We start from the raw sequence: 25,443 nt of genomic DNA on the forward strand, positions 1-25,443 counted from the left end.
GAAAAATAAGAAATTCTTTCCCTCTAAAGAAATACAACATTTCACAGGAAATTTTAAAAGAAACTGAGCACCCAGGGCCAAGACTCTGGGTCTATGACTAAGACATTCCTTTCTCCTTTTTTGTGTATCTTTAGATAAATCAGGGAAAACTTGTACAGTGGAACCAAGAAACTTATCATTCAAGTGCCGCCCTAAAGTATGTTTGTAAGATTAAATCCCTATCAAACTCTAGTGCAAAAGTCACAATAAGGGTGGTTCTTTCTGTTATTATTTCAAGTGAGTCCTCCAAAAAATTAGTCAAGTTTAAATCACTTTTCTGTTGTCCTGTTTCTTGTCCTGGAGTAAAGGCAAGCTGTTTTTTCCCCACTCATAGACAAATACTGAGCCCTAATTTTTGGAGGTGAATTTTTTTTAGGTACTTCCGCATCATTGCTAATGATGAAGGAAGACTGGAAGAGAATTCTTAAACGAAGGAACTTGAGGACAGAGAGAAATCAAAGATAAGTAGAGACAGAAAATTGAAGCTAAACCACAGGCACAAAGGTTGAAAAATTTTAGTAGAGATTTCTGTGCCAACTGGGCTGGATCAAGGGTACGTAAATAACTGTATTTTGCCCTTCTCCTCCAGCTCTATAGTCACTAGAATTAATATATAATTATACCAAAAAGACATGGGGCAGGAGGACGGGATTGTGCCAGTATTTGGATTGGATTGATTTGCATTTGATATATCGCTTGAACATAGGTATTAAGCCATAGTCTAAAAAATATTTTTAAAATTGCTTCTTTTTGGCAGCTCTGTAATACAGAGATCTATGATCGAGTCACTTATTGAAAGGAAAATAGAGAGTAACACCATCTCCTTTCACAAAAATAAACACTCATTCCCTTGTTACATAAGGGAGACAGTGATGTGAGACTAAGGCCCTCTTTTACTAAGATGTGCTAACCGATTAACACGCGCTAAACACTAATGCGTGCATGTTAGTCTATGAATGCATTAGCCTTTAGCACACGCTAATCGAATTAGCACGTGCTAATCAGTTAGCGCACCTTAGTAAAAGAGGGGGTAAGTGGGCTCATTATGCTGTATAGTCCTAAAGAAAGAGCATGGCAGCAGCTGGAAGAGATTACAGGAGAGATGGATGAATTTGGAAGGGGGTTAATTTATTTATTTATTTAAAAAATTTATATACCACCTTTAAACAAAGCAGTTTCCATAAAAATAAACAGAATTACATTTCTAAAATTAAAACTAAATACATTATTTTTAAAAGAAAAAAAAATGCTCTTAAGAATCCACATATTGACTCAAACACAAAGTCATGTAAGAGATTCTTGGTTTGATTTTCCTCTTGTCTTAGCTGCTAAGCCCTAGCTTTCCACTCTCACTATCTGCACAGATCTGCCACAGGCTAGCTTTTGAGATCTATGACCTTTGTGGCTCTGTAGGGCACCATGAATGAGGGGGTACTGCTATAGTGGTGTGCCACTCTATATCCTTCCACATAATGTGTGCCAGAAAAAGAGGGGAGTAGGGGTATAATAGTGTTGGTCAGAAAACGAAGGAGAAAGAAAGGGGTGTTTGATAAAAGGAAAGAGTAAGCGGGATGTTATGTTGGAATCACCACTAATAAAGAAGGCATTGTGCCAAAGTTGTTAGCACCAAATGAAATGCCAACTTCCATTTTTGCAGAAGGCATTAGAGTCAGAGCTAACGCAACTCCCTAAGCCAAACACTTTCTCTGTAACTTTTAGAGTTTTAGCAGGTGGGTTGGCACACCATGGGTTGATATGAATGCTTATCTTTAGATTCTCTGATTTCCTTCTCAGCATGTGATCTTTGGGATTTTCAGTCTGAGAGCAAGAAGAACCCCAAACAAATGTGGCCCTAGGGGCTGTGGAGCAACAATGATTTCTGAGCTTGCAAGATGTGTGCATTCAGATGGCAGAGCAGCCTTTCTGGATATGGAACTGCTATTGTATTTCAGTTTGAGTTCTAGATATGCATGGTGTCTGGGGCTCTGGGAAGGGGGAGGAGGAATACAATCCTTGCCAGAAAGGGCAGGGATGAAAATGTTGAAATGTACAATGAATCTGCTTAGGAAGCATGAGGGATTGGTGTGCATAGCCTGCAGGGGAAGGAAACTGACCAAGGTAGAGAGGGAACCCAACGGGGGAAAGAATTAGTACAAGGCAGGTCAAGTTAGGAGGACATAAAGAGCAGAGAAGTATAGAATGAGTGGCTGGAGTGCAAAGGGGGGAGGGGGAAGGTTGATATTAAGCATCATACCCTAAAACAAATGTCAAACTGCATTGAAGTGACGGAAAAACAGAATAAGATGAGAGGAGGATGAAGACATTAAGGCAGGGAGGAACTGAGAAAGAAGAAGAGATGGTATAAGAGAAAAGTAAGTAAGTGTATGGTATGCACAGGTTTGTAAGGGAAGAGGGACTATTGAGGACTGGCTGGGAGGGGGAGAATATGAGATTGACTGGATGGCATAGCACTAGGGTGGTATAGATGGTCTGGGAGTAGGATGGTAAACTGTGGTTATGAATTGGGGTTGGGGAGGAAGAGAGACTAGTGGGACTTGCAGTGCTACCCCTAGCATTTCTTTTACCCACAAGTCCTCCCTATGTGGCACTACCTGCTGTGCTTTTCATTTAAGGAGAGCCTGGTCAGTTGTGTTCACAACCCACCATGCTTTAATTTCCTTTATATGGACTTGGTAATTTCTGATGAGTCGAGCACCCCAATTATTTTGAAAAGTTGGCTCCTATGGTCTGGGCCTAATCATCGGGACATTCACTGTGTCCTCTGTATCTCTTTGCAAAAGAGGCCACTCAAAGTCCACAAATTTAAATTTGAAAGACTTTTTGGTACCACGTCAGCATTGACATTGAGCATGGCAGGGGAACTTGAAACCCGATACTCAGCCCACTGTGACCCCCCAGCATCGACATCAGCACTGAGTGCTTTTACAAATAGAAGGCTGAATTTGCCTTTCCTCAAATCGTTTCTTTGTTGTTGTTTTTACAAACTGCTAGAATGTTTTTAAAAAGATGTTTATTTAAAATAGAGTTAAAATGAATGCAACTATGAGGGGCCACTGAAACGTTGTCCGCCCAACCAAGAACAGAATGATGTGAAGCCATGAAACTTACAAGTTATTCCACACTTTTCATTTCATATCATTGAAAGGAAAAGTGTGGAATAACTTGTAAATGTCATGGCTCCACATCATTCTCTTCTTGGCTGGGCTGAGAACTTTTCAGCATTACCTCTTAGTATAATATGACAAAAATATATTAGAGAGTTATTTTATCACAATATTTTTTGGTTTTGGTGTAGTAGCAAAATAAGTTGATTATATTGATGCAAATTGATATAAATTTAGAATTTGTTGAACGTCTATAAAATTACCTTCTTAATCATAGTTATTATTAAATGTCACAACAAAAAGACTAGTCATTTTAGAAAAAATCCGTTTTTCAGCATGTCTTCATTCTCAAAAACAAAGTGCGCAGTTCCAGTATAGTAGGCTTGTCCTGAGACCTCTACAGTAACAGCTTTGAAGTCACCACATATAGTTTCCTGAAAAAGGGAAAGCACAAAGTATTTTAAGATTTTTTTTGTAGATCTTTGAAGTCGATATAATTTCTAAATACCATACGGATAAGACTTGCAAGATGTCAAAAACCATAATCTAAGTAGTACAGTTGTAAGCAATGGACTTTGTGGAGATGTATCTTATTGATAAGATTCTTGTTTCCTATCCTAGCAGTCATTGCAATGTTCAACCTTGCACATTATTAAATGGCACTGAACGAGCAAGAGGAAGATTTTTTAACTATATTTTTACAGATTTTTTATTTACTCAACAAGTTCATAAAATTATGTTATATCCAGTACTGATATAGTATACAGTAGTAAGTACACTGCCTTTTCCAAAGCTTAAGAGCAGGTTACAAATGCAGGTACATAGATCTTAGGTAGCTGCAAGAAAGGTTATGTTCCAAGACCCACAAAAATATATGTGCAATAGGGACCATTTTTGTATTATTCAGTTGTGGAATGCAAATGAGTTCAAGACCTGTCTCTATTCTGTACCTAAATTTCACATAAAAGTTAGAAGCTGACTGAAACCAGGAGTCTTGGTTTTGACCGAAACCAAATCAGCAGCCAAAATTTACTGATCGGTTTTGGCTGAAAACAAAAACAGAACTTCCTCTTGCCCTCCACCCCCACAGAGACCAGGTCCCAACAGAATGCTGCTAACATTTTTAAAAAAATTTATTCAATTTTCTAAACCATTCTTCCATAAGAACATAAGCAATGCCTCTGCTGGGTCAGACCTGAGGTCCATCGTGCCCAGCAGTCCGCTCACGCGGCGGCCCAACAGGTCCAGGACCTGTGCAGTAATCCTCTATTTATACCCTTCTATCCCCTTTTCCAGCAGGAAATTGTCCAATCCTTTCTTAAACCCCAGTACTGTACTCTGCCCTATTACACCCTCTGGAAGCACATTCCAGGTGTCCACCACTCATTGGGTAAAGAAGAACTTCCTAGCATTCGTTTTGAATCTGTCCCCTTTCAACTTTTCCGAATGCCCTCTTGTTTTTATTTTTCGAAAGTTTGAAGAATCTGTCCCTCTCTACTCTCTCTATGCCCTTCATGATCTTAAAAGTCTCTATCATGGTGAGCTCAGGACGGTTTACAGGAATTTATTCAGGTACTCAAACAATTTTCCCTGTCTGTCCCGGCGGGCTTACAATCTATCTAATGTACCTGGGGCAATGGGGGGATTAAGTGACTTGCCCAGGGTCACAAGGAGCAGCATGAGATTGAACCCACAACCTCAGGGTGCTGAGGCTGTAGCTTTAACCACTGTGGCACTCTCCCCACACGCTCCCTGCAGATACTAGCATCTGGAGACACCAATATGTGTCTAAGTCAAAAAGCAGGCTAATTTAACATCTGATAAGTTGGGTCATTAAGCCTACTGTACCCTTCTACTAGAAAGAATATTATTGAGTTAAGAACCTAATCTTCCCTTCTAGTGCAAAAGGTACAGTAGGCTTGACAAGTGGGACATACCCAAAGCAGTCCCCTGAGTTTATGGCAGGGCAGATGAGCCTGCAAGGAACACTAAGGACCCAAAAGCACTGTCCATTTTGTGCTGCCACATCCACTCTAATACTTTGTAAAAATATGGAGGATGGACCATGTAACTGCTCTACATATCTCCTCTTGTGGAATGAGATTTCAAATAAATCAGCTGTTTACACAGCCAATGTACACTGATGAGATAGCCATTGGAATCCATCTAGAGATGGATACATTCAAGGCAGGCTTTCCCCGTTTGCTGAGGTTGGTTAATACATAAAGATGGTCAGACAGACGAAATTCATTCATCATCTCAAGATAATGGAGGACTCTCCTCATGTCTAGTAATGCCAAGCCTAAATCCTTTTTCTTTATACCTGTGGCATGGAATGCCAGAAGCCGGACTTCCTGATTTATATGAAAAGCTGAGACCACTTTTGGTAGAAAGGAAGGCATACACACCTGCCTCTGTAAACCTGAGCCTGCATGATAGAGCCTAGAGCCTGGAGCTTAGAAACCCTTCTTGCCAAGGCGATAGTCACCAGTAAAACTGTCTTTACTGTAAGATCCATCAGTAATGTATTCTGTGGGGTTCACACAGAGCCTTATAGAAGGCACACAAAACAAGATTCCGTGCAGGGAACAGTTGTTGCATAGGAGGATGCAGCCACAATGCTCCCTTCAAGAATCTAGTTATGTCAGGATAGGAATCTAAGGACTCTTTCTCCACTCAAGCTGTAAAACATGAGGGGCTGGCTACCTGCACCTTGAGAGAGCCAACCACTAGGCCATTTTTGAGGCCTGAAGGAATGACATGATTATGGATATGGGAGCCGTGTACAGCTCTACCTTCTGACCATCACATAAGTGCTGAAATGTTTTCCAGTACTTAGCCAAAGCTGCAACAATCGCTGGCTTCTTGGATCATAGATGGGTAGTTATGACTACCGCTGAGTATCCTTTCTGTGCTAAAGCTGCACACTCAAAAGCCCACCCGTAAGATCAAAGTATTTTGGATCCTCTAGGGCAATTGGGCCCTGTGACAGAAGTGTTGACAGTAAAGGTAGCCAGACATCTGTCCTGTTGTAATCATACTAGATCCGCTTACCATGGACGACACAGCCAATCTGGCACCATTAGAATCACCAACCTGAAATGGGATGCTTTTCTTCATATGACCCAGCAGTTTCGCCTAGCTGTAACAGTTACAAGCCAGTAGAAAACAGTTTTTACCTACTGTCTCTATTGTACAATAGAAATCACACACGAGTTTCTTTTAAAACAAGCTATGGCCTTCATTAGTAAAAGAAAGAAGGAAAAATAACATCACCATAGGTGCCTGTGCCTCATGCATCCACTGCCTCTCACGAGCTGGGTAACCCATTACAGCTAGGCAAGGAGCTCTCCCACAGGAAATGCTTCTGGGCAGTGTGCGCATTCACTGCGAGATAACTTACAACAAGCCTCATTAAGGGTCTTCCTTTTCTAGTAAGATTTGCACACAGGATGGAACATGTTCCCAGAATTTGAGGATATTACATATTTCAAAATATAAGGTTACATCTAGATTATACAGAACTAACAAAAACAAGATATTTATGTGTGAAAGTTCAAATCCCAGACAGCTCCAGTCAGTCTGGCCAGATGTGCTGTCAAAATAGCCTGGGAGTTTCACTGATAAGGAACTCTGCTCCAACAGGCACTAATCATTCCCACTAGGCTTCTAACAACAAGATAAGAGCTTCACTGGTAACAAGTCAGCCAAAGCATCTGGGCAACCATGACTGCTTGTTTCAGGTTAGAGCATCACCTTAATACTGCACAGAAAACATGTACAACAGCTCTGCTGTTTGCCAAGGCTGGATTATGGTGCCTATGCCAGCGCTTCCTGGCTCAAATTGCCAGTTGAAGTATTGAGATACTTTCTTGTTGTTTGCTAACACCATCAGATCGATTGTTGGCCTTCCCCAACTCTTCACACTATTGTTGAAAACTATCTGAATCCAGTCTGTCAACTGAGGGAGTCAGCTTGAACATTGTTCACTCCCACTACATGGGCCGCTGATATGGCTTCTAGGTGGGCTTCCGCCCAACGAAATAACAATTGGACCTCCAATTTTAACTAAGCCTTCTTGTCTGTTGACGTATGCCACAGCTTGGCATTGTCTGAGAAAACCTTGACTGCTTTGCCTTCCAGATACTTTCCAAGGCTTTTAGTGCTAGCCGAATGGCTCTCAGTTCCAATATGTTTCTCTGAGAGGGTAACCAGCAGCCCTGGACTAGGCAACCCTTGTAATGACCTCCCCAGCCATACAGACTGGCATCCATCATCAGTATCACCAATGAGGAAATGTGGAGCGGTATGCCCTTGGTGGGATAGTGGGTGGGACACTGAAGGGGATGTTGGTGAGTATCTGCCCAAGCCCGATTCTGCATCCAGTACAGACTCCATAGCTTGGATCTCCAGAAGCTGGTTTAATGATGCTCTGATTTTGGATGCTTTCTCTTGTTTTCCTGCCAGAGAATCTACAAAAAATTTCCAAGGAGGGCAAAAAAAAATTTGTGCTTGTAGCCCTCTCGCATGATGTCCAGCACCCTTTTGTCTGAACAGATCTTCACCAAGGCCTCCTTGTACTCAGAGAGCCTTCTTCCTTTTTAGGGAAGCTCAGGCTATGGCCTGGTGTCATTGGGACTTCTTGGTACTAGCTGAGCAGGAGGTGGATGCCTGAACTCATCAAGAACTCCTGAATCTCTGTCTTCTAGATTTCTGGGCAGAGGAGCTTATTTCTGCATGGGGAAGACCATCTGTATCCACAAAAGGTCTACTGTCTGGCAATGACTTAGGATGACGATCTGCCACACTGGTCATATTATTGTACAACCACTTGTCAAAGAGCAAATAATTAATAGTAGTAGTAGTAGTAAAACAGAGCCTGCTCAAAGTAGCTTTAGGAGCAGAATCTCCTGCCCATTATTTAATCCAGAATATTCTTCGGGCAGAGATAGAATAAGCACATACCTTGCTCATGACCCTAAAAACATCATATAGGGTGTCTGCTACATAATCCACCCCTGACAGTAACACCTGGGGGTATGTGCTCTCCTCCGCAGATGGAGTCTGGGCAGCATTTTATAGCAAACACACACCATGAAGGAAGCCACAGCTGCCGCTTTCAGACCAACAGCTAAAGCTGGTCCTTTGAGGAACAAGTCCCCCTTGCGATCCTATGCATCCTTTAATATCACTCCTCCCTTCATTATTTATTTATTCAATTTTCTATACCGTTCTCCCAGGAGAGCTCAGAATGGTTTGTTTATTCAGGTACTCAAGCATTTTCACCTGTCTGTCCTGGTGGGCTCACAATCTATCTAATGTACCTGGGGCAATGGGGGGATTAAGTGACTTGGCCAGGGTCACAAGGAGCAGCGTGGGTTTGAACCCACAACCCCAGGGTGCTGAGATTGTAGCTTTAACCACTGCGCCACACTCCCCCCTAGGGAGCGAAGTACGCTTAGTTACCTGTGCTACTGACAAATCTACCTTAGGTGGTGTAAAAAGCTGCTGAAGTCAGGCGCCATTGGGTACAATTTTTGCACTACAGTTATTTCTTGATTCTGGATTGGGGGGTTTGGGGTGGGGATGGTCTGGGTGGGAATGTATCTGATTGTTTATATTCTATTCCTCTGGTTAGTGCCTGTTAGTTTGCTTTCTGTTATTTGAAAATAAAAATTGATTCAACATAACCTTGGTAATCCTCAGAGGACCCTCTCGTGCCTCCCAGTGCTCCGTCAACATCATGGTTATCTCTGTATGTGAAGGAAATAATGTGGACTGGAACTTAGAATTGCTTATAAGTGAAAACTGAGCTGTGGAAGTTCCAAATTTAATTCCTGCAAAGATATTGTAATGATTCCCATCCAATCCACCGGTTTGAAATGTCTGCACACCGTTGGGACCTCTCCCTGGTCTAGGGCTGCCACAGACTCTTGGCTATTACCACCCACCTGAGACCTTGAATCCTTCATGAGGATTCACTTTGAAGGAGTAAAGACATTGGCCCTGACCCCAAATCAAGTCCTTTTCTAACTGCCCCTCTATTTCCTGCAGTAAAGGTTTCCACTGAGGAACTGTGCTCTGCAAAGGTAAACCCCCATGTGCCACCACCGGCAATACTCTGTGCAGATGCTTTGAATTTCACAAAAGCTTCAACCATCAGATTTACAAAATCAGAGTCAAATCCCTGACCTGGACCTCCTGAGGATCTCTTCAGGGGAACTTCTTGTGCCCTCATGGGTTCAGAAGCATCTCCGCATTTGTCTTTTGCTGCTGCCACCAAGTTGCCATTCAAGGGCTCTAGAGGGGATTTATGCCAAAACAAATGAGTTTCCTAAGACTCTAACAGCCTAAAGCAGGGGTGTCAAACTCAAATCATATAAGGGGCCAAAATCTAAAACGCAGACTAAGTCATGGCCTGGATTTTTTATTAAGATACTTGCCCCCTCCTTTGCCGATGCGCAAAGTGGGCCCCAGCGCCGGTGAAGGCTCCGATGCTCACAATCGCTGGCGCCAAATCCCTCGCTGCGCGCCAGCAAAGGAGGGGGCTAGTCTTAGTAGAAGTATAGGGATGCAACCTCTACAACCCCACGTTGGCTACAAAATAAATAAAAAAAAGACTTTTCCTCTTTTTTAGGTCCTAGTTCACACTTGCTGTCTAACACCAGTTCTAGCAGGGTACATATTTCAAATCTGACATATTGCAATTACAAAATAGAAAATAAAATTATTTTTTCTACCTTTTGTTGTCTGGTCGTTTTGCTTTTGGTTCCAGTTTCTCTTTCTGATTTTGTCTATCTTCTAATTCTCTTTCCAGTGTCTGCTGTCCATTTTTTTTCTCCTCTCTTGCTCCAGTCCCTGTCTCCAACATATTGATTTTTCCCTTTCAACTTTTTTCCTTTTCTGCCTCTATCCACTCAAATCTTGCCCTCTTTCTCATCCTTCTCCTTTTTAAATTTTCAGCTACCTATCAATTTTCCATCTTCTCTTATTCTGTAGTTCTCCCATTTCCCATCTCACTCCTTTCCCAGACTCCTATTTCCTTCTCTTTCTCCTCCTCTCTCCTCTTGGTCCAACATTTTGCTCTGTTTCTTTTCTGTTGTTCTTCTTCCCTCCCCCCTTGATGCTGAACAATGAAATGGAAGGAAATTGAAAAAAAAAAAGGAGATGCTACATCTCTCTCTCCCTTCCACCCCCAGGCCTAACATTTCATCATCCCCTTCCATCTCCAGATTCAGCTTCTCTCCCTTTCTCTTCCCAACTCCCCTCATCCCATCTCTCCCCCTGTCTGCCTGCCTGCCTTCCTTTCCCCAGGTCCAACCTCTCTCCCTTCATCTCGCTCTCTTCTCAGCCTGTCGTGCCTTTCCCTCTGGCGCTGGTCCAATGTCGCTGCCAGGCCGGGGAATCTGCCGGCCTCAGCGATTCGGGAGTGCTGTGCTTGGCTCCTCCTCCTGCTTTTTGCCTGCCACAGTCTGTCTTCAATGACGCACAACTTCCTGTTTCCTCCCGGGTGGATCGCGGCGGACGGAGGGCAGGAAGGGAAGCCACGAACAGCACTGCCGAGGCTGGTGGACTTTCCGGCATGGCAGCGTCAGCCCAGCGCGGAGGGGAGGTCACACTGGGCTCAAAGGGGAAGATCGGGAACATTGCCGCGGGCCACATAAAAAGGCCAGGCGGGCCAGATTCAGCCCGCGGGCCTTGTGTTTGATACATGTGGCCTATAGGGATCAGAGGAGGCTAAGCCCAGTGCTCCTGACCCCCCTCATGTGCCCTGCGGTATGTGGCACATGGACGCTCCTCAGCCAGCCAGCCCAAAACTGGCATGATACAGGGATAGAAAGGCCTAGGGAGCCCATAAAAATAATTTATTATCAAAATGAGGTGTTTTGAGGCAGCTAGAGGCTTTTAAAATAAAATTGGAAAATCCAAGATGGCTGCTGCTGCAGCATTTTGGTGCTAGAAAATGGTCCTGGAGAGCTATATCAAACTTCCAAGAAAAAAAAAAGTTTTTGAAGGAGAGGAACCCTATAGGAAGCCCCAGAGACCCTCAAAAGTCTAGCTCTTGAACTACCCCTAAGTCTCCCTTAGATAGTAATAAACTGTACTCATAGAACTGCTGGGTGTTGTGCCTGCATTAGCTTACACTGCAGCTGGACAATTGAGATGATTTCTGGGTTTTACTTCCACTGAAAACAATGGAAGTAAAATCCGGATGTCTCAATCCATCCCCCTTTAACTGGAGCCATATGGTAACCCTATCTCGACCCCACTAGTTCCTCCCGCACCTTTGGGGGAGGGGGGGAAACAGCCAGCATTCACTACAGTCCTTTGGACCAACAGAAGGCCACTCAGCTTGTGCTCAAGCGCCTGAAAAGTCAGGGGCGAGCCAAGCTCGCAGGGGAACACACCCTAAGATATCTAAGAATTCGTGAAGGCTGGCTGGGTAGATGCCCCCACCCCTAGCTACTATATCTTCTCTCAGGCAGAGCTGTCCCAGATATCCTGGGATCATCTGCAGTACCAGAAAGCCTTAAAAGTCAGATAAAAACTCAAGAATAATAAATGCAGAGCAGATGATGACACCTTCTCTTTTCGCTTGCAGGAGGAAAAACTCAGGAACTGAGGCACAACCCAGTGACACAAGGAGGCAGAGTTGAAAAATGTAGATGATGTTTTCTGCAAACCTCACAGGTGAAGGGAAGAAACCCACTTGTCAAATCTAATGTACCCTTTGCACTATAAGTAGCCTAGTAGTTAAGCATAGGGCTTGCTATCAAGGTAGCCTGGTTCAAACTGTTGCTTCTTGTGATCTTCAAGCAATAAAGGGTTAAGTGACTTACCCCAAGTTCAAAATTAGATTGTGAGCCCTCCAGGGACAGAGAAATACCTACCGTAGCTAAATGTAACTCACTCGAGCTACTACTGAAAAAGGTGCAAGCAAATTCTAAAGAAAACAAACAAGAAACATTACCTTCACAGCTTTCCCAGTAAATAACGAATCAGTTGTACCACTCTTAAATGTTCTGGTTTGGTTCAGCTGAATCAGCCCCTTATGGTACTGTAGAGCAATGCGACCTGTCACCCCTGATCCAGTAGGGCTTCTATCAACCTACAAAAATAAACACTGGTTACTTGTTCAGTAATATAGTAATATATTCCAAGGTGATTTCCAAAGTTCATGTAAGTACGTTTGTGCAAATGATTAGTAAAATAGAATCTCGTGTTTCCAAAAGCAGAAGAGCAAAAACTCCGTTTGTGTGCTGGATCAACATACACCTGTACTACAGTAAATGTCAGCACAGGAGATTATAAGACTTTGCTGGAGAGTATTTTCTCTCAATACCTGTGCATCAGCAAACACACATATGTTGGCAGTTGGCTCTTCACTAAATGCATCATTGCCATCTGTTAATATTGTGCCATATAGAAAAGCCAGGTCTTCACTATCTGGATGATGAAGTTTGACCTAAAAAAAAAAATCAAAATAGAGTTATAAAAGCATAAAGGTGCGGTGTGTAATGATACTTGCAGATGCATTCCATAAAAGAAGAGTCACAGTCCAGTAACAGAACTTTCAATAGCACCGGCATGCAATGAAACAAAAATACATTTTCCCTCTAAACAATATTTTTGCCTTTTCAGTAAATTTTTTTTGGGGGGGGGAATCAGTCAAAATTGGTTTCTAATTAGTTATAGTACTATAAACTTCAACTTACAAATATCTCTTTCTTTCCTGTCTAGTTCAGCCACTACAATGACAGCTCTCAGCCAGGATCACAGGTCAAAAAAACTTAGCTGTTATCCACTAGATGTTACCTTTGTTCAGTCACTAAGACTTTCACCCATGGGTGAAGTTACGTATGGGCTTGGGTGTGTCCAGGCTCACCCAATCTTGGCTCAGAGCTACCCATTCTTTGCCTGACCTTCCCATCAGTATGGGCCTTCTTAGGCGCTGGCTAGCTGCATAACTTTTCAATCTGCATGCAAGGTTCTAATAGCAAGGGGGGAAAGGGGAAAAGGGATTGAGACTTGTGTACTGATTTTTGTAGTTATACAACCACACTCAAAGTGGTTTACATACAGGTACTTCAAGCATTTTCCCTATCTGTCCCAGTGGGCTCACAATTTCTCTAATGTACCTGGTGCACTGGAGGATTAAGTGACTTGCCCAGGGTCACAGGGAGCAGCGTAGGTTATGAGTCCACAACCTCAGGGTGCTGAGGCTGTAGCTCTAACCACTATACCACACTTTCCTAGCAAGCACACAGCAGCCCTCTTGCCTGCCTTTTTGTAGTGCTCAGAAAGTCAGAAACCAGCCTCAGAGTCAGCCTACACCAGGGGACTTGCTTGGGTATGTGGCATTTGCCTCTCACTGCAGCTGCTCTAGCTTACTTAGTGTTGGTGCCCTGTATTACGCCGTGATGCCTACCCTGCCATCAGTGCCCTTGTCGCAGCTCACCCTCTGATGTTTGCCCATTAACCAGTTTCTAATCCAGTTCACCACTTTGGGTCCTAGATTCAGCCTGCCAAGTTTATTCAGGAGCTTCTTTTGAGAAATTGTGTCAACCGCTTTGTTGAAATCTAAGTAAATTACATCAGATTTGTTTGGTGCAATTTACCTTTAGCAAACCCATGTTGCTTTGGATTTGTAACCCATTAGATTCTAGGAAATTCACTATTCTTTCCTTCAATGATTCCATTATTTTCCAATAATGGAAGTGAGGCTTACCGACCTGTAGTTTCTCACTTCATCTCTATGACCACTTTTGTGAAGAAGGACCACATCCACTCTATTCCAATCCCATGGAACCTCTCCCATCACCAAGGATTTATTGAACAGATCTTTAAGAGGGCCTGCCAGAACCTCCCAGAGCTCCTTTAGTATCCTGGGATGTTTCCCATCTGGTCCCATTGCTTTGTCCACCTTTAATTTTTCAAGTTGTTCATAAACACTTTCTTCTGTGAATGGCTTGGAATCCACTACCTTCTTATGTGTAACTTTGCCAGCCAATCGCGGTCTTTCTTCAGGATTTTCTTCTATGAACACAGAACAGAAGTACTTGTTTAGCATGTTAGCTTTTTCTCATCACTCTCCACAATAGGTCCATAGCTTCTTTCAGTTTCACAATTCTATTTTTTGTTTTCCTCCTTTTGTCTCCCTTTTTTAACATTTCTAGCCATTTGCTCTTCTGCTTGCGCTTTCGCCAGATGTATCTCTCTCTTGGCTTCTTTCAGTTGCATCCAGTCGTCCTTTCTGTATGCCTCTTCTTGATTTTTTTTTTAATATTTCAGGAATGGCAACTCTTTTACCTTTATTTTCTCCACCACTAGTTTGAAGAACCATATCGGTTTTCTTTTTCTCTTGGTCGGTGGCCATTTTTATTGCTCCTTTTAGCTTGGACCACTGTTTTTCCACTTCTCTCATGTCCTCCCATCCTATTAGCTCTTTCTTCAGATACTCTCCCATTTTTCTAAAGTCCACATGTTTGAAATCTAGGACTTTGAGTTTTGTGTGGCCACCCTCCATTTTAGCTATTACATCAAACCAAACCATTTGATAATTGCTACTTCCCAGGTGGGCACCCACATTAGAGACACTCTCCCCGTTTGTGAGGACCAGATCCAATACTGGCTGGAATGGGAACTGACCGGGTATTCTTGATTATTCAGTTGAGTAGGAAACCCTGGGGTTGGGGGGACTATAAGTCTTATCCCGAGAACACAGAACCAAACTACCTCAATATAGTGAAAGAACTGATGATTTTTTTTTTCGGGGGGAGGGAAGCAGAAGGAAGGAAAGAAAGCAGGAGAAGACTTGGATTTAGACATGTAAAAAAATATTATAATCAGATTAAGAACATAACTATGAAATTCTAAATAGCTTAGCTTTTAGAAGTGTTCTCTCTCATATAGCTTTGTCCCAGGAAATGAAAGCACCTCAGGAAATGGCCCTTCCCTGCTAAAAGACTGGCTCTATGCATAAGGTGACCATTTATTTTTTTCCACAAAACAGGACATCTATTAATTGTCAGTCCCGCCCTAGCCCCGCCCCAATCCCACCCCCAATTTCTTCCATTAATTTTTCATGTACACATAATATCTTATTAATTCATAATGGTAACTATAAATTTAAAAAAAAAAAACCCTACAAAGCACACTATACGCAGAGAAAATGTTAATTATCATTTATATTTGGGGGGGGTTCAAAGATGTCAAGGCAGATGACTTTAAAATATGCAATGTCACCTCTGTAACTATAGAAAAATAGACAAATCTACTGCAAGATATAAATTCTCAAAACTGACACATTTTGATCACTAAATTGAAAATACAATCATTTTTCCTACCTTTGCTGTCTGGTGATTTCATGAGTCTCTGATTGCGGTTCTTTCTGACTGTGCATCCTTTCTTTCTTTCTGCACTCAGGCACAATAATTGTCCCTTTCTATTCCCTCCTTCCTTCCTTCGTCTTTAGTGCCCCCGGTGCCTCCTTCCTATGTCCTTAGTGCCCCTTCCTGTGCCCTTAGTGCCCCTAGTGCCTCCTTCCTATGTCTTTAGTGCCCCTCCCTGTGCCCTTAGTGCCCCTAGTGCCTCCTTCCCATGTCCTTAGTGCCCCCAGTGCCTCCTTCCCATGTCCTTAGTGCCCCTTCCTATGTCCTTATTGCCCCTAGTGCCTCCTTCCCATGTCCTTAGTGCCTCCAGTGCCTCCTTCCCATGTCCTTAGTACCCATTCCTACGTCCTTAGTGCCCCCAGTGCCTCCTTCCTGTGTCCTTAATGCCCCTTCCTATGTCCTTAGTGCCCACAGTGCCTCCCTCCCATGTCCTTAGTGCCCCTTCCTATGTCCTTAGTGCCCCCAATGCCTCCTTCCCATGTCCTTAGTGCCCCCAGTGCCTCCTTCCCATGTCCTTAGTGCCCCCAGTGCCTCCTTCCCATGTCCACTTGATGTCTAACCTCTGCACATCCGAAAGCAGGTTTCCCATGTCCTTAGTGCCCCCAGTGCCTCCTTCCCATGTCCACTGATGCCTAACCTTTGCACATCCGAAAGCGGGTTAACTTAGTTTGGGCACATCATCATCACCTTGCCATTCCAACTGAGGTGGACTACAGATGCTGTAAGATGCTGATGAAAAGTTCTAAGTACACCACCTGTTAATTCCCAGCAGCGACAGCTGCTGTTGTGCCAGAACTTTTCATCAGCATCTGTACTTTTTCACACACATATACCCTATTTTTGCTGCCTACTCTGCCACGGCGCGAGCAGGAACTCTAGCGGTTGCGCGGCTGAGGCTATATTCCATTCAGGCAACCAAGAAGCCACGCTTTAGCCAGGGGACCGTCAGTTCTAGAGGGGAATGGCCAGTTTGGAGTCATTCGCACTGCACTTTGGTAGTCATAGTTCCAACGCTCACCATTTCCACCCCTAGATTCGTGGAGAAACTACAAGCCCCGGGATGCCCAAGAGAGAGGATGGTTAGTGGCAATGCCTGAATTGAAAGAGGGATTACTGCCCAACTTGGCTTCCTCCTGACAGTGCCTTCCCTGCCCCCACTTGCATGTCGGGAAGAAGGCTTCTGGACGCAAGAAGCAGCGGCTGCGGCAAACCGGGATTTGATCGGCGCTATAGGCAGGGAAGGAGGGAGGGGAAGCAATCGCCGGTCCGTTGTCCCTGCGCACAGCTTCGGGACGCTGTCCCTGAAAATGGGACATTTCGGCATCCCGAAGCGGTGGGACGGTCCCATTGAAAACGGGACATATGGTCACCTTATCTATGCACTTAGTTAAAGACAATTGCTACAAGGCATGAGGGGAGGGAGGGAGTGGGGACAGTGTGCAAAGCCAGAGGAGGGAGGGGCTGTGTGCAGAGCTCGGAAGGGCAGGACAGAGAGGGAGGAAGAGGGGCTGGGTGCAGAACTTGGCAGAGCAGGGCACTTGAATATAAACCCATGGAATAGAAAAAACATTTATATTTGCTTCATTTTTGAACTTCACAAAAGGCAGTAAATTTGAATCAGCATGCACATTTTGATACAGGGTGTTTGGACATGGCCATGTTGCTTTGATACTTTAGCACATTTCAGCTGCCTTTTAAGGCATTCACTTTGTCTTGTTGCTGCCACTTGTTAGAAATGTTAATTCCCCTATGTAAAAAGAGGCATACTATGTTAAAATTTATTCATACCTGTTAGTTTTCTTTCCTCGAATCCTGGTCCAGTCCATATAAATGGGTTGTGTTCCTCTACCCACAGATGGAGGTAGAGAAACCAGACTCTTTCAGTAACATTGTACATAAAAACACTAGTGTAATCTGAAAACCTCAGTATTTCTCTACCTTCAGCAGATGGTGTAGTTTGGGCTGGTGTAGCAGGTTTGATTGCTGGGCCTGATGACCCAGGCCACAGTTTAGAGCCTGTGGTCCCTAAGGTTGCTCCTGAGCCTGTTGCTCCTAAGGACTGGGCCACAATGAAAATTAAATTTATTTTAATGTGTTCACTTTTCCCCTTCCAAACAAGCAGATAAATTTCTCAAAATCACTTGCTGAAAGGCAAATAGCATAATGCAGGCAGCCTAGCTTGGTCAGACTTGTACACTGTAGTAAGTTCTAAGTATGTGGTGTAGGAAGGTACACATACCTGTGCTTTGACAGCTTCAGTGACTGCAGAGGCTGCATCTACAAGATCCCTTGTTTTTGAGGAGCAAACGTCTAATCCAAACTTATTGGCACTAACATATGCATAAAATGCACCACCATATCCAATATCAACTTTTATCTTTCCAAATCCTAGAACGTCAACTATAACGTCTAAAACAGAAAACACAAATACAGGAAAATCACTTGAGAATGAGCACTGGCCATTGTTTCTTAAACCCTGTTTTTTTAAATCGTTATTTAATCATTAGCAATTATCTTATCAGTTCTACCTACATTGGTATTTTCATAGTACAAATCTCTCATCATACCAATAAGCATAATATAACAAGATGTAACACAAACTCGTGTCTTTATCACATCATTTTGTTACCACAGACAGTTAATTACTGTGATTGAACTAAAGATCTATAAGATTTAGAATGGAGTATCAAATCTTAAATTGCAACAACTTTTTTTTTACTCTAAATGCTATCTACCTACTAGGTGGGTATTAAATAATACAAAAAAAAAAAGAGAGAGGGTGTGGGGGGGGAGGGGCTATTCTGCTACAATGGCTCTACTACACAGTATAGATTAAGACCCCTCCATTTCTCAATCACTTTTTAAACTTCAGAAGGGGTTGCCCTGTAGCTTCAAACCTGCATAATTTTTTTTTAAATTGAGGTATTGCCCTTTTCATTTCTTTTATATTCCAACCTTGGACCACCAATTCTCCATAGAGGGAGCCTTTTGCTGTTTCCAGTACAAGGCAACAACTATCTGAGCTACCAGAAGAAAATAACTTGGAAGGTCTCCCCTTCCTCATGAACAATTTTTTAGTTCTACATGAAACCCCAAGAACATACAAGCCTTCTCTAAGAGGAGATTTATTCCTGTTACTTAACGCACCCTTTTAATGGCCCTCATCTTTGGGTACCTCCACCACATCTGCCTAAAATCCCCTATGTCCATGCAGCCTCTCTAACTTCTGTCTGGTATAGTCTCATTAAATCTAAGCAACTGTAATGGCATTCCAAAATATAAACATCTATTCAGAAATTGAGTGAGATAGGCAGTGAAATAGTTTAGGAATGGTTTCCCAACATTCAGGAGACCATTTAGACCAGGGGATGGGAGAAAAAGGCCAATGGCCTAACCAGTCTGCCCATCCACAGCATCAACTATCCCCTCCTTTCCCTAAAACCCATGTGCCTGTCCCATGCGTTCTTGAATTTAGACACAGTCTGGCATACCTGGATGAGTAGAATTGCTATAAGTAAGATGATTCTTCCTATATTTTTGTCAAAACATATCTACACTAGATTTTACCAACTGCAGAGTGAATTTTTTTTCATATATAGAGTGGAAGCATCCTTCTAGCATAGCCTAAAGTATTTTAGTTCATAGGACAATCAGAGGAGACATGGAGGTTCTTGATTTTAAGAAATATTATTGGTCAGCCCAAATTAGACCACTTTTGAATGGTGTGAGTCTAGGCCTAGAGTAAGGTTTAGACTGAGAGTATATATTCAACAACATAAATGGCCTAATTTATTTTGGTGGCCTGTAGGTAATGAGCACGGTTAGGGCCTCCAGTCCATTTTAAGTATACTATTACGATAAGGGCTGGGACCAGGTGGAGCCTTTTAGGGCAGAAGAGAATTTTAAAAAACAGCTCCTATTAAAGCCCTCTTGCTGTTTTCTCCTGGCTGGGATTATAAAGCATGTAGATGAGAAGCTTGTGGTATGTATAGTAAGTTCTGATTTTTACTTGTACCTTCAGATGCATCATCTATTTCAGGACTCCCTTTGAAGACCTCCTAGCAAGGACAGCTTCTCAAAAAAAAAAATTAAAAATTTATATGATCTTCTGTTGGGGAAAAGAGCTAAAATTTTATATCAGATCTGGTAGGAACGTAATTTAGAAGTGGAATTATATATGAAAAGATTGGCAAGCTATCCACCAAAATATATATAAATTATCTATTTCAGTTAATTTAATAGAACAAGGGGTCAAACTCTTATTGCAATGGTATCTGCCTCCAAGTCACATACCGTATACAGTATACTTGAATATAAACTGGGATTTTTGAGCCCAAAAATTGGCCCAAAAATGGGGGCCCCAGTTTATATTCGGTCCAACGCCCCCTCCCAGAATTATTGCAGGCCACCGCCAGACTCTGCACCCTAGCCCCCCTTCCTGTCCTGTCCTTATACCTCTTCTGCCGATCCCTGGTGGTCCAGAGATGCAGCGGGAAGGTGTGAGCTTTCCACGCTCCTGCCCTGCTGCTAACCTGGTCGGTGGTGGCTGCCGCAAGATAGGGTTTCTTCAGACGCTGAGCAGCACCGAACAGGAGCGTGCTTTGGCGCTGCTGCTTGGCGCTGAGTGGCTTCTTGACTGGCTCCCATGCATTCTCACAAGAATATATATTCAAGTCAACCATTTTTCCTCCTGTTTGGGGGGAAAATGGGGGTAAAGACTTAAATTTGGATCGACTTATATTCAAGTATATACAGTAGTTAAATTTAAAACAGGAATGTCAAGTCTTTGCAGGAGTGGGTGTGATATTGTGGGTACATATTACCCACTTATACATTTTGTGGGAGTGTCCCATAAATTTGGGCAAAATAGATTAAAAAAATTTTTTTTTGGGGGGGAGCTGGAGATTGTGTTCAGTTTTGGAGGCCATATCTAGCTAAGGATATAAGACTTGAAGTAGTCCAGAGGAAGGCGATGAAAATGGTAGGGGGCTTGTGCCAAAGGATGCATGAGAACTGACTGGAAGACCTGGATTGTATGCTCTAGAGATGGGGATCAGGGGAGATATGCTACAGACATTTAAATACTTAAAAGGAATTAATATAGAGCCAAATCTTTTCCAGAGAAGGGAAAATGGTAAAACTAGAGGGTATAAATTGAGGTTGCAAGGTGGTAGACTTAGGAGTAATGTTAGCAATTTCTTTTTCATGGAGAGGGTGATTGATACCTGGAATTCCCTCCCAAGAGAGGTGGTAGGGATGAAAACGGTGACGGAATAAAACAAAAATGGGAGATTTAACACAGAGGATCTCTAATTAGAAAATGAATAGTATATATTGAAGAACTGAGGCCGGTACTAGGCAGACTTGCACAGTCTGTGTCCTGTTTATGGCAATTCAGTTTAGGATGGGCTGGGGAGGGCCTTTGATGGGAACTCCAGTAATTTAGAACATGAGGACAGTGCTGGGCAGTCTTTTATGGTCTGTATCCCACAAATGACGAGATGGTTAGGATAGGTTGGAGTGAGCTTCGATGGCAACTCCAGTAGTAGGAACCTAAGGACAATACCTAGCAGACTTCTACTGTCTATAGCACAGAAATATCAAAGAAAAAAGTAATTTAATCATGAATTTATAATGCGTATAACTATTGGGCAGACTGGATGGACTGTTCAGGTTTTTATCTGCTATCATTTACTATGTTACTATGCTATGTTTAATACTGTGATACATAAGAACAGCCATACTGGGTCATACCAATGATCCATCTTCCTCAGTATTACTACAAGTGCAGCCAGTGGGATTAGATCTATCTCAGGCTAAAGTTTTATTTCAACTAGAGGATGACACGGGGACAAATTTTTCCCCATCTCCACTTGAACTCATTTTCCCATCCCGTCCCTGCGAGTTCTTTCCTTGTCTTGTCCCTGCCCCATTCCTGCAAACTCTGTCCTCATCTACACAAGCCTCAAACACTTTAAAATCATAATTGTTTGAGGCTTGTGCAGTTAAGGCAGACCTTGCAGGAATGGGGCAGGGACATTGAATTCCTGTAGAGAAGGGAAAAAAATTTGGCCCCGTGTCATTCTCTAGTTTCAATGTCTTGCAAATAATTCATAAAGAACTTGCTCGCTATTGGTGATCTAATCTGCCCAAGACTGAGGATATGAAACAAAATGTGGCATGTATATTACTTATGTAAGCTACCGGTAATTACTTATAAACAAGAGTGTACTGGTTCTATAAAGGGATGAGGGATACTTGCTCTACCTATTCTAATTTTACTAGTTGTTTATATTTCAGCTAGGTTCTGTAAGGAGATCTAACTGTATTAACAGCTCTACTGGCTGTGTAGAAGCTATCATCTCCATGCTAGGTACTATTTGATTTGTTGGAATTTCTGAGGATGTGGAAGGGTTAGAAAAGCTTAGGTTTGCGTGTTTGGGGAGGGTGGGTTATTTGTATTAAAGTACAAAAAAAACCCCTAAGGATAATTTACAATGAGTGTAAGATTTTCAACAAGTTAGCATTGCAGATACGCTGTTTCTTGATACTAAAGGGCTGTAATTTTCACAAAAACAGCAATAAAATATTACGCATTGATGGAAGCAAGTGTCACTATTATTTCTGACCCATAATCAGAAAACAGAGCTATTCTAAAGAAAATTAAAATAAGGAAACTAAACAAGATAAACAGAATATAAAGGTTTGTGAAATGTTATTTAGGGGAGGGTGGTGGTGATCTATTCCATATATTCACGATCACCAGTCAATTTAGAGAAATAGAATATGCCAGCTCCTAGCAGGGTTCAACACCTCCAATAAATGTGCTATTTTTCATGCAAGCCAACCAGCCAACCTTTGCACGAGTGGGGAAAGGGAAGGGAGAAGAGAACATGAACGGACAAGATGGGTCACATGTAGCTTAAAATGGTTTGTTCTTAGTATAATGAAGTTTATTTCGTGGGATCAGTGATGCACACCCAACATTTGCAGGTGGCATGTGAGATAGTGGAGGGAGCCTGTGGGGAGTGTTAGATTCAAACTGTTTTATTGATGCAAACATCATCAAATGCAACAAATATAACATCAAGGCACCGATTACAAGAATAATGCATCAAATATAATAAAATAATATACATAATAAAATAAACATATTCCATTTTCAATAAACCCCCACTTTATCTATATGTGACTGGCTGGGGGGAGTGTTATAAATTCCTTTTTCACAAGGCTGAGCAGCAACTTTGTTTCTTTAGACTTGCCCAAAGGCTCCTTCGAGCCCATTTTATGTATTCGGTTAACACGAGAAGGGGTAAAACGCAAACCTGAACCGCACGTTCTTAAAAATCTTCATTTATCGACAGCCGAGGCTTCAGATTTCATGTCTGCAAGTCTGCGTTTTAGCCTCTCATTCCACTGCTGTAACTGTTCCCATTTCTGATCCCACAGATCTGTGCTGACAGTCTTATTAATAATAATTAATTTGAGGAAACACTAGCTAAGGGAGGTCTGCGTTTTAAATATAAATATAAAAATGGAATGATATTAATCATAGAGGGGTATTGACAGTGATATCGATTTTTTTTCTTTCTTTGCCTGTATATTTTATCAGAAGGTCTGCATTTTACCCCAGAGCTGTGGCAGGAAAATGTATTTTTTGCTTGGTCCAACCAGGTCTTGAACCCAGATCAGCAGGGCCCAAGACATTATGGCTCTGACAAACCTCCATGACACTTTAGCTCTGACAGACCCTAATGCTTTCCCCTCCCTATGCTAAGACTAAGGGCCTGTTTTACAAAGTCGGGCTAGCGGCTGCAGCGCGGTAACAGCCCCGAAGCTCATAGAAATTTAAAGGGCTTCGGGGCTGTTGCCACGCGGCTTTGTAAAACAGTCCCTAAAAGTGGCACGCACCTCAGGACAAACGTTTTGCCATTTTTAGTCTCAGCCTAGGGCGGGGAAGTGTCATGGAGGTTTGTCAGAGCCATAACCTATGCTGAGACTAAAAGTGGCAACACTTTATTTCACAAGCTAACAAGATAGGCTAGAGATTATGGCAGCTGTCTTGGGTTCAAGACCGAGTTGAAACAAGCAAAAAAAAAAAAAAAATTTTTCCTGCCGCAGCTCTGGGGTAAAACGCAGACCTCCCTTAGCTGGTGTTTCCTCAAATTAATTATTATTAATAAGACTGTCAGCACAGAAACGGCAACAGTTACAGCAGTGGAATGAGGGGCTAATAAGACGCGGAGCTGCAGACATGAAATCTGAAACCTTAGCTGTCAACAAATGAAGGCTTTGAAGGACGTGCAGTTAAAATCCGCGTTTTACCCCTTTGCGCCAGTGTCCTGGTGCTGAAGTTCCCTATAGGGGTCGGCCAGAGTCCTTGTACCTGTCGCGAAAGCGAAGGCGGGCACGCTGTGGAATCGGGCCCTCCCGGTCCTGCCCTCCGCGTACTCGACGAAGGCGGTCACCAGCCCGCACGGGCAGTGCACGTTGACGCGGGTCTCCGGGGACTGCGGCTCCCGCGCCAGCCCGTAGTCCACGGCGAAGCGTGCGAGCGCGAGCACGGCGTGCCCGCACATGGTGCTGTAGCCCTCGTTGTGCATGAAGAGCGCGCCCAGGTGCGCTTCGCCGTGCTCGCTGGGCACCAGCAGCACCCCGTACATGTCGCGGTGCCCGCGGGGCTCCAGCATCAGCAGCCGGCGTACCCAGTCCAACTCCCGCCGCACGAAGCGCCGCTTCTCCAGCAGGCTTTGGCCGCCCACCTCGGGGAGACCGGCAACTACGATGCGCAGGGGCTCGCCGCCCGTGTGCATGTCCACCACGGACAGCACGGGGCTATCGTGCGGCGGCAGCTGCCGTCTTGCAAGCTCCATGGCGAACACGAAGCGTCCAGTGACTCCAGGGTTAACAACGGAACAAGCCGGCAATCTCCTCACGTCGCGTCACAGCCAATGAAAATCGTTTATCGTTGAGGCGTCGCTGCGACCGCGGTAACCCGGAAGTAGTTGGCGGAGCTGCTGGCCAGAGGCGGAAGATGTCTGCGCTTTTCTCTCTTTCGATAGAACTGTAACCGGCCTTTCCCCGGTCTCAGTGCAATGGGTGAGTTTCTCCCTTTGAGCTTGCGGAATGGGGTCCGTTCTGGTTTTAGGGTTTGTTATGTTTGGAGAGCGGGAGGTCTACCTAAGTGGTTTAATCGCAGAGTGGAGGAGGAAGTAAAACTTCATCTGTGACAGCCGTTCTCTTAGATAGCAGTATTTTTAATTTATTTATTCATTCATACTTGATGTATCACTAATCGCATAGTGTTGCTGAGCAGCCCACCCACGTGTGGATGTCATCAGAAGGAGCCTAACCCCGAGAAATCTGAGGTAAAGTTTCGAAACTGAGAAGTGCAAGTGTTCTTTTGGCCCATGAGATCAGTTCTGTAGATAGCCCCTATGGTTGAGTGATTCTTATCTTGGTTCAAGTGCATTTGAAGAAACAAGCCTGTGATGGATGGAGGGTAAAAAAAGCATTTGGCGAGGACAAGATGTTAGATAACTTTTATTTCTCTAAGATCAAGCAGACTATGCACTAGAGCAGTGTTTTTCAACCTTTTTACACCTATGGACCGGCAGAAATAAAAGAATTATTCTGTGGACCGGCATCGGTCCGTGGACCGGCGGTTGAAGAACACTGGGCTAAGTCGTGGGCCAGACCCCACCCATCTCTACTCAATCTCCACCCCAGACCCCGCCCCCATAATAGTACTAGTTGCACCTTGCATGTCCTGTGCCTCATCTGGAAGGCTTCCGGTTCAGGCGCAGGATGCCCATAGGAGCCACTAGCCGTGGCTTTGTGCACTGAATCGGTTAGGAAGAGGGAGCTGGCTCGAAGGTAACGCCGCA

At 43.5% G+C, this 25,443-nt stretch overlaps 2 protein-coding genes across 6 annotated transcripts in view; one reads left to right on the forward strand and one right to left on the reverse strand.

Moving 5' to 3' along the window:
- Window positions 1–1,651: 1,651 nt before the first annotated feature.
- Window positions 1,652–24,547, reverse strand: L3HYPDH (trans-L-3-hydroxyproline dehydratase). Of its 3 annotated transcripts, none has more exons than XM_033951791.1 (6): window positions 23,943–24,078; window positions 20,089–20,246; window positions 17,796–17,965; window positions 12,508–12,630; window positions 12,136–12,273; window positions 1,652–3,598 (listed from the first exon to the last, which is right to left on the reverse strand). In XM_033951791.1, the coding sequence occupies exons 2-6, from the start codon at window positions 20,201–20,203 to the stop codon at window positions 3,473–3,475; spliced, it is 672 nt and encodes a 223-aa protein (XP_033807682.1). In that variant the 5' UTR covers window positions 20,204–20,246; window positions 23,943–24,078; the 3' UTR covers window positions 1,652–3,472. The 3 variants fall into 3 exon arrangements, 2 of the variants coding, with proteins under 2 accessions (XP_033807682.1, XP_033807681.1); XR_004540110.1 differs by lacking the exon at window positions 20,089–20,246 and adding an exon at window positions 9,357–9,464 and having other exon boundaries at window positions 3,485–3,598; window positions 23,943–24,547; XM_033951790.1 differs by lacking the exon at window positions 20,089–20,246 and having other exon boundaries at window positions 23,943–24,541.
- The window catches only part of JKAMP (JNK1/MAPK8 associated membrane protein), a 37,797-nt gene continuing 36,750 nt past the window's right edge, over window positions 24,397–25,443 (forward strand). For 2 of the 3 annotated variants that reach the window (XM_033951792.1, XM_033951793.1), the window contains exon 1: window positions 24,397–24,655. Coding sequence is in view for 1 of the 3 variants with exons in the window: in XM_033951793.1 (XP_033807684.1) it covers window positions 24,652–24,655 (4 nt within the window). In the remaining 2 variants the exon portion in view is untranslated. Of the gene's footprint in view, window positions 24,656–24,704; window positions 24,925–25,443 lie in introns of those variants that run through there. The other variant, XM_033951795.1, reaches the window with a different exon arrangement.

The sequence above is a fragment of the Geotrypetes seraphini genome, chromosome 7, assembly GCF_902459505.1.
Source record: "Geotrypetes seraphini chromosome 7, aGeoSer1.1, whole genome shotgun sequence".
Lineage (NCBI taxonomy): Eukaryota > Metazoa > Chordata > Amphibia > Gymnophiona > Dermophiidae > Geotrypetes > Geotrypetes seraphini.